The 9,322-nt window shown below is 45.7% G+C and overlaps 1 protein-coding gene across 1 annotated transcript; it reads left to right on the top strand.

Annotated features, from left to right (window-relative positions):
- The first annotated feature begins 6,257 nt into the window (after positions 1-6,257).
- LOC130550578 (germ cell-specific gene 1-like protein) lies at positions 6,258-9,094 on the top strand. Its single transcript, XM_057328065.1, has 3 exons — positions 6,258-6,712; positions 7,403-7,450; positions 8,934-9,094. The coding sequence occupies exons 1-3, from the start codon at positions 6,412-6,414 to the stop codon at positions 9,092-9,094; spliced, it is 510 nt and encodes a 169-aa protein (XP_057184048.1). The 5' UTR covers positions 6,258-6,411.
- The last annotated feature ends 228 nt before the right edge of the window (positions 9,095-9,322 follow it).

Below are 9,322 nucleotides of genomic sequence, written 5' to 3'. Positions count from 1 at the left end.
TCTCACTCTCTCCAGGAACACATCCAGCACATCAGAGGGGACCTCCGGCGCCTTCTGGAGAATCAGTTGTTTGTCAAAGCGGAGAAGTGCGAGTTCCACTCCGATACCATTTCGTTCCTTGGTCACGTGATTTTGCCACGAGGAATTGAACCGGACAATGCTAAGATCAAGGCTGTCACCACATGGCCAGTCCCCGACTCTCGCAAAGCCCTACAGCGGTTCCTGGGGTTCGCCAACTTCTACAGGCATTTCATCCGGGGTTTCGGCCAAGTTGCCGCACCGCTGACCGCATTGTCCTCCTCCAAGGTTTTCTTCTCCTGGAATCCCCTTGCTCAGGTAGCCTAAGATAAACTCAAGTCCCGATTTGTCTCTGCGCCTGTGCTTTGTTTTCCAGATCCGGACTGCCAATTTATTGTCGAGGTCGATGCATCCGATGTCGGGGTAGGCGCAGTCTTATCCCAGCGCGCCAGTCATGATGGGAAGGTGCATCCCTGTGCCTTCTTCTCCCATCGCCTCAGCCCTGCAGAACGGAATTATGATATCGGTAACAGAGAGCTGCTGGCGGTTCGCCTAGCCTTGGGAGAGTGGCGCAATTGGTTGGAGGGGGCGACTCAACCTTTTTTGGTCTGGACGGACCACAAGAACCTCGAATACGTCCGTTCGGCCAAAAGGTTGAACTCGCGGCAGGCTCGCTGGGCACTGTTCTTTGGCCGCTTCAACTTCACCTTGTCGTACCGGCCTGGGTCTAAGAAAGTCAAACCTAAAGCCCTCTCTCGTCTGTTCGAGGATCCAAACAACGAGGGCTCCTCCGACTCCATCCTTCCTGAGGAGAGAGTTGTCGGGGTTCTGGCTTGAGGAATCGAACGACGAGTGGAGGAGGCCGGTCGCAAGGTGCAAGTGCCGGAAGGGTGTCCGGCAGGTCGGTTGTTCGTCCCCGCTCCCTTACGTTCGGAGGTCCTCCAATGGGGCCATTCGTACAGGTTGGTCGGCCATCCAGGGGTCAAGGAAACCCTGGCCTCCGTGCGCCAGCGGTTTTGGTGGCCGTCGGCTTACGATGACGTCAGACAGTTCGTGTTGGCTTGCCCGGTCTGTGCTCAAAGCAAGACCGCCCACCGCCCACCCGCAGGTCTGCTTCGCCTTCTCCCCGTTCCCTCCCGCCCTTGGTCTCACATCGCTCTGGACTTCGTCACTGGCCTTCCCTTGTCTAGGGGTCACACCGTTATCCTCTCGGTGGTGGACCGATTTTCCAAGGCGGTCCATTTCATACCTCTCCCTAAGCTCCCTTCTGCCCGGGAATTGGCTCAACTGATGGTGGACCACGTCTTCCGCTTACATGGTCTTCCGGTGGACGTCGTGTCCGATAGGGGTCCACAGTTCACTTCCCGGTTTTGGAAGGAGTTCTGTCGTCAGATCGGGGCCTCCGCGAGTCTGTCATCAGGTTTCCACCCTCAGACCAATGGGCAATGTGAGCGAGCCAACCAGGAACTCGGTAAGAGACTACGCTGTCTGACGTCTCACAACCCTTGCTCCTGGAGCCAACAACTCTCTTGGGTGGAATATGCTCACAACTCCCTTCCCGTCTCAGCCACAGGTATGTCGCCATTTGAATGTTCTCTTGGTTACCAACCTCCTCTATTTCCCTCTCAGGAACTCGATGCTGCGGTCCCCTCAGCTCTGGCCTTCGTCCGGCGTTGCCATCGGATCTGGACAAGGGCCAGAGAGGTTTTGGCCCGAACCACTCTAAGGACCGCCACCGGATCACTCCTCCTGCCTATGTGTGTGGTCAACGGGTATGGCTCTCTACCAAGGACCTGCCTCTCCGGGTGCCTTCTCGTAAGCTGGCACCCAGGTTCATTGGACCGTTCTGGATCACCAAGGTGGTTAATCCGGTGGCAGTGCGACTCAAGCTTCCTCCTACTCTTGGTCGAGTTCACCCGGTGTTTCATGTCTCCAGGGTTAAACCCGTAGTCACCTCCCACTGGTGGACGGCATCCCAGCATACACCGTTAGGAAGCTCCTGGACATCCGTCGCCGCGGCAGGGGCATTCAATACTTAGTGGACTGGGAAGGTTATGGTGCAGAAGAGAGATCGTGGGTTCCCTCGCGTGATGTGCTGGACCGGTCTCTGATCGTGGAGTTCCACCGGAAACGAGGTGAGCCTTTCCCGTAGCGCCGTGAGGGTTTGGTCTGTGTCGAGCACATGGCACCGCTAGCTATGGGCGGACCGCGTGCTCGGTGTCTGCGTCACTGTTCCCTCCTCCCTGTGTCTGTAGACTCTCATGCACTGGTGATTTTCCACTACACACACACACTCCTGCATTTACTTACTATGATTAGCGCCCTTATTCCCGTAATTGCCCCGCACCTGACACTATTTCCTCTCATTATTATTCCCTTTATCTTTCCCTTGTGTCTCTTGTTCTTTGTCTGACCGTTGCTCTTGTTATCCTGCTCAGACTGACCCAGACGTTGCTGCGGCACGTCTGACGAAGTTTTTTGTCTCGCTTAGCCTTGCCTTAGTTTCTGTCTAGTCTTGTTCTGTTAACTTCTTACCTTCGCCTGTTACCTCGATTCCTCTCTCATCCCTGGCAGCTCTCGTGGGCGTCCCTTCCGTCATCCACCACCTGCGGCCAGCTTCTCTCTGGAGGATTGGAGAGCTTCGTCCTCGTCGGAGTCTTCTTCCGGGCGTCAGGCACGGTACCTGGACTGAGTGAGGTACCCCAGCATGTAAGACTCCATCTCCTCGCTGGGATCCTATCCTCTGTCCTCGCCGCTGTGTTCTGCCGCTTCAGGGATCTCTACCTCTTACGGGACTCTACTGTGCATTAATTGACTGTGTTTGAATAAAGTTCTGTTCTCACCGCATCTGGGCCGTTTCTGTGTTTCTGTCTTGACAGTTTGTGGTAATCACAGCTGCGATTGCCTAATGGAGTGTCTTATAGTGTTTTTTTTATCAATTTCATACTTTTAATCATGTTGGTTCCACAAACAAATTATTAGATAACAAAAGATAACAAACAGTTTAAAAGATAACAAAACAGATATATCGTTAATATAAAAGTTGTGAAATTTCCATTTGCGTAATCAGTATATTACAACTAAAGATATTTGAAAAGATTGTTGTGAGAACAAAACTCAACAAAATGCTCTCCTTTCAATGTAGTCTAGGGATGCACCGAAACGAAAATTCTTGGCCGAAACCGAACATGATGTGAAACACTTGGCCAAAGGCCAAATAATACTGAACACCGAACATGGTTTTTTACTGCCGTTGCGTACATTATTCTTCAAGGCGGCATACGCTCACGGCAGATGTCACAATTCGCCTGGTGCCTCCTCCTATGGAGTCAGCAGGTGATCAAGTCCCTGCAAGCCAAATTTATCCCGGGCGACCTGAACCAGACAGCTGATGCGCTCTCTCGTCAGGGGACGCCCCGCCGACAAACTTGGTATGGCCCCTTTTGAGCCCCTCAGAGACGCCAGTCTTCCTCACCTAACAATGAAGACCGCGCTCTTGATGGCGCTCGCTTCTATCAAGAGGGTGGGGGACCTCCAAGCATTCTTCGTGTCCCATGGGTGCCTAGAATTTGGGCCCAGTGATTCTCACATTGTCATGAGACCCCATCCCGGTTACGTGCCCAAGGTTACCACCACTCCCTTCCGGGACCAGGTGGTGAACCTGCAGGCACTCCCCTCTGGGAAGGAAGACCCAACCTCCAACGTGTTGTGTCCAGTATGCGCACTGCGCCTCTAATTCGACCGCACGCAGAGCCTTAGAAGCTCTGAACAGCTTTTCGTTTGTTATGGCGGACAGCACCAGGGGAGGGCTGTCTCCAAACAGAGGTTGGCGCACTGGATTGTGGATGCCATTGCGTTGGCATACCAGTCCCAAGATCGCCCGTGCCCACTGGCAGTGAGAGCCCACTCCACTCGGGCTATGGCCTCCTCGTGGGTACTGGCTCAGGGCGCCTCTCTGGCAGACATTTGTAACGCTGCGGGTTGTGCTACACCCAGTACCTTCGTGAGGTTTTACAACCTCCGAGTGGAACCAGTGTCAGCCCGTGTCTTACACGCCACCGGCGTATAGGACAGGCATCTGGTTTGGGCGTACGCCTGCAAAAGTGCCTTCTCTCCTCTCCAGGTGAGTCTAGCGCACTATCCAACCTCCCTACTTCCCCCCTTAGGGCGAAGTACAGGCATTCCATCCATCACTAAGCATTGGCATTTTGGTAAACAGGATGGGCGGAGTGGTCTGTTGAAACCAAGTCCGGTATTGGTAGAGTCGCCCCTGCTCAGGTGGACCCCTATACTAGGACTATTGCCCCACACGTAGTGACTCCCCTGCAGGGTCATCCCGTATGTTGAATTCCTCACTCACGGTTCCCTTGTTGGTGAATCTGTGACCTCCCCTCTGGTGGTTATCCCACCTGGGTTCTGCCCCCCCTATTCGTGCTGGCGCATTTTCCTCGCATGTTGTTCTCCCCACTGGTGAGACCATGTTGGTGTCTCCACATGTAACCTCCCCTAGTGGCAGGATGTGGCTTCCGTAACACACTCTTCAAGAGGAGAGCAGTGTTTTTCCCAGTGTTATGGCTCCGGATGGGGCCTCACTAAGAGAGGCGAACGCCACCGTCCGTAATGACCGTCAGTACAGGCTTCTCAGTATGACCACTACTGATCCCACTGGAAGATTGCGTCTCGCAGTAGAGCTCATTGTGACTTGCTAGTCTAGTCAGTGTCGCTCTGCTTGAGGTCGTGATGCGGCTCAGCGCTGTGGCGTGTAAAGATAGGTCCCCAGTCTGTCTCTCAACACAGCGTCGAGAGACCGACTGAAGGGGAGTGTCTCGGTTACGACTGTAACCTCCGTTCCCTGATGGAGGGAACGAGACATTGTGTCTTCATGCCACAGTGCTTCGCCGACCCGCTGCGGCGACCGGGAGATACCTCTCAGGTTCCTCAGCCCAAAGGGTGAATGAATGACCACCGCCATCTTCCTTTTATACCCATATGTACGGAATGGAGACTCGCGTGCGTGTGCCATTCGTCAAGCCCATTGGCGTTTTAAAATTCCTCTCGGAGATGATAGGTTCTCAAGATCAAACCCCAGTCTGTCTCTCAACACAACATCTCGTTCCCTCCATCAGGGAACGGAGGTTACAGTCGTAACCGAGACGTTTCATTTATTTTTTAAATGCTGTGAAAAATGTCAATTAAAAAAAATATTCTTCAAACTTAAACTGCGGATGTAACATAACATGAAAAACAAGTGTAACGGTAAATTTCTTCTTAACCGCTATCGTTGTAGAGGTAAAACAGTCCATGCGTTAATCCGTAGCTTAGTTTGCATTAGATTCTTTTACTCTTTTTAGCAAAAAGGTAAAAACAAACAAACATCAAAGCTGGTATATCGCACATGGAACAGCCCGCCACAGCACGGAAGTCCACGGTCAGAAAAACTATTTCCGTTTCCCTTTACCGCTCACCCATTTCCTTAACTGCCCTAAATAGGCTGACTGAACAAACATAAAGTATACCAAACTCATAGCAAAATATACAAATCTTCATATAACAAATTAATACATAAATACCAAATACTCATTTTAATACTAAATATTAAATTAAATCAGTCCATCCAGAAAAAGAGGAAAAATGACTCCAACAACAAGTTCATTTTATTATATGTTATTTTAAGGTTTCTTCTAGTGCCTCAACAGCCAGAACGGTTTTTATTGTTTTTAAGAGCAATTCAGCAATAAATCCTAATTTCCTGTACTATAATAACTCAAATGTCTTTTCAATTATTTAATAGATAACATTTTAGTTACAACTTTTATTTCCAACACATGAATAGAGTTTATTGTTGATACTGTGAACAATACTACACACACTTTACAATATTGTATATGGTAAAAATCTGCAGTAGGCTACTGTACAAAATATATTCGGTTATGCTGAATTCCTGCAGTACTGAAATCAAATCAATTAGCTAGAAATAGTTACAACATACAACAGTTTACCAAATTGTTCCAATAGAATAGAAAAAAATTGAAAAGCTATTTTAAATACTTTCAAATCATCCAAATCACTAAAGTGCCATTTTGACAGCCCACAAGCCCTGGCACAAATAGGTCCCCCTTTTATTTCCACATTTGACTGAAAATATTTGAATGGCCACAGTGACCTCATCACATTCCTTCTATGTGACATGACATGAAAAACGAAGCGCTCGGTGAGACTGTGGGAATCATTAGGAGGGAGGTGAGCGAAGTGGTAGGCTGATACTGCTCAGGATTGCGCAGAACTCAGTCAACGCACAAACCTGCAGGACCTTTACATGACAAGCACGATTTACGGATTTGACAGGAATTACAAAATACAGCACCAGGATATCTTTTCAGTCTACTCGCTACAATGGGGATGGATCGGAGGCGGAGAGCATCCCTGGCGCTCACCTTGAACTTCATCGCGCTGACACTCGCCATATCCGCACTGACTACCAGCTACTGGTGTGACGGCAACCGAAAAGTTGCCAAACCCTTCTGCACCGGGCCGGTGACAGGGAAACAAACACACTGCATTAGGTACAACAGCTCGAACATCAATGACAGCAGGCTGATACAGTATATATGGGAGACCGGTGAGGATAAATTTGTTCTGAGGAAGTTCCACACCGGCATTTGGTTTTCCTGTGAGCAGAATGTGGACCTTATTGGTAAGAATATGTCTTTAGCCTACTTCCTAACACCCAAAAAACAAATTTATATTTTTTAAAACGGTAATCACACGTGCGTAATGCGTATTTTCTTCTTTTTATAAGCGCGCAGACCTCGTTGATTTGCCCTTCACCAAATAAAAGTCTCTTATTCTTATCTTTTTATATTGTTAAAATTAATAGTCATTAGACATAATCTGAACTCTGGCTGTTTTTGGATAGGTTTTGTTGGAAAGCCATCAACATTTAGACAGTTCACTTAGCCTACATAGTGCAATTCATCACACGAACTGGACGCTCAAACCTACTGACCCAATTTCTATCCACTTTATTCAGAAAAGTTGTCGAAGTCAACTGGTTTTCTTCAGGATTCTAAGTTTTATTCATAATTTTAGTTTTAATAACATATAATTTAGTTGTCTAAATTATGTCTTTCCACTGAGTTCTTTTTTATTATTGCATTGATTTCAATTTTTTATCATTTTTATTTTTTCTATATATGTATAGCTAATGCAGCACTTTGATGCAGTAGAAAAACATTCACAAGCATAACAGACCTGTGTATAATATTAGAACAAATTGAAAGAATATAAAGGAAATGCAACCAATCCAAATAATATTCAGTCTATTCTACATGCATCTCACACCATTTTGTAACCAGCTCCTTTACCCATTCTTTTCCTCTTGCAGGCGAGAAATGCAGAAGTTTCATAAACGTTGCCCCTCCCCATGAGAGAGGTAAGATCTGTCATTCTTAATAGAGAACTCTGGGGAATTCTGATTTTCCATCAATTTTTAAAGAGGGTGTCACCTGTGGCTCATTGATGCAATTCTCCTGGTGTCTGCTGAATTACATATTTGGTACAAGCTGTCTGGAGGTCCAGTCAATTCTAATTAAGTGTGATTTTCATCTTTCCGCCATGCATCTTGCTCATTCTCATTCGTGTGGGTATTTGAAAATGTCAATAACATTTAATTCTCCCACAAACAATGCCAGCCTCTTCAATTGCTTCAAAAGATACTTGATGGATGAGTGATGTCAGATAAAATTTTCATCAGTTGTAATAGTTAATCATGACAATAAAACACTTAATCTGGCCATTTGCAGGGTTACTTATTACCCATCTTTAGATTTTGTAATTAAACACATCTCAGTATAATGATATTCCTAGATTATTACACATGGTGCTCAAGTCAAAGCTCACCTTCTGAATGATAGTCCATAGATCTTTATTTACATTTTATTTACATGTTCACCCCATAGCCTAGTTATATCTTAAATTACATACCGTGTATATACCATGTATATTTCAAAATCTTGCTTGAACTTTACTACCCTGTAAAAACTAATAGGATTGAACTCATTTTTTGTTTTAATTAGTTTTTTTAAGTAAATTATACTTCATTGTTTTTTAAGTAGTTTTTTACGTGTTTTTTTAATATCACTTGAAAATAATGCAACAGTTTCACTGCCAGCGTTTTTAACAAAGATTATTGATCATTTTGAACATTTTCACATAACTTACATGGCCCCTAGAACATTTTCTTCTGTCAATGCATGAAAATACAGCACATCAAATGAGAGAACAGAGCCTCTGCTTTCAAACAAACAAACAAACAAAAGACATTCTATTTCAGTTGTTCTTTGTTATCTCTTCCCGAATTTACGAAGTTTTCTTTAAAAATACAACATTCTGAACAAAAAAGAAGAAAATTGTGTTTTTGTCAAAGACTTCATGATCAAAAAGCATTTGATTGTTTTTGGATCTGTAAATGCTGTACTCTTGCAGATGTATAACAGCTCCCCCTACTGTATAACAATGAAAACATGGGCTGTTGGAAAGACTCTTATCATTAATGACAGAAAAACTTGTCTATTGCAGGGAACTGTCCTGTGTAAATGACCAAAAATATAATAAATGGCAGGGAAAGAGTTAAATATTGTAGATGCTATTTATTAGCAGCTTGGTCTGGGTGCAAGGCCCATTTTGAATATAAACCTGAGTGGATCTGTTTTGTGTCGAAGTGTCAGACTCCATAAGCATATGTAGCACCATGTCAGCTTTATTAGGGGGATCCATCTGCTACTTGTCTTTACTGTGTGCTGTTCTTTATAGATCCCGGGACGGCGGGACCTCCGTCCATAATTTCCTCAGGTGCCTGTCCACTATACCTCTGAAACACTGTACTCTCTCTCTTTCACTTGTTCAAACACACACAGGTGTCTTATGGCTGTGTATTGTGGCTGAATGTCTCTACATCTTACTATTGGCCACTGGTGGAATTCTAATGTCCATAGAGGTCTGCCATTTTGGAAACGCCATTGATGGATTGAAACTGAACGCCTTTGCAGCCATATTCACAGTCTTGTCAGGTAACTAGCTGATTTTTTACTAGTACTACTTTGTCAACTTGAATTGTTTGAATTTAAGTTTATTTCTATACACTCTCAAAAAGGATGTGTTAACAATAAAAAATTGTGTTATGGAACAAAATTTTGTAAGAGGTCCCACATTCAAGATATATTGTAGACCATATTATATAAATATTTTACTCATTTAAAAATCAGAATCAGGCCAAGCAAACAACCATCCTCTATGCTACGGCATA

The sequence above is a fragment of the Triplophysa rosa genome, unplaced genomic scaffold (assembly GCF_024868665.1).
Source record: "Triplophysa rosa unplaced genomic scaffold, Trosa_1v2 scaffold35_ERROPOS451342, whole genome shotgun sequence".
NCBI classification, from domain to species: Eukaryota; Metazoa; Chordata; class Actinopteri; order Cypriniformes; family Nemacheilidae; genus Triplophysa; species Triplophysa rosa.
This window is presented reverse-complemented; position numbering and strand designations above follow the sequence as displayed.

Bases quoted from the DNA above. Each gene is read 5' to 3' on its own strand.
- LOC130550578 (XM_057328065.1), top strand. From the start codon at position 6,412: ATGGGGATGGATCGGAGGCGGAGAGCATCCCTGGCGCTCACCTTGAAC. The intron at 6,713-7,402 runs GTAAGAATATGT...TTCCTCTTGCAG, and splicing joins GCAGAATGTGGACCTTATTG to GCGAGAAATGCAGAAGTTTC. The intron at 7,451-8,933 runs GTAAGATCTGTC...AAACACACACAG, and splicing joins TGCCCCTCCCCATGAGAGAG to GTGTCTTATGGCTGTGTATT.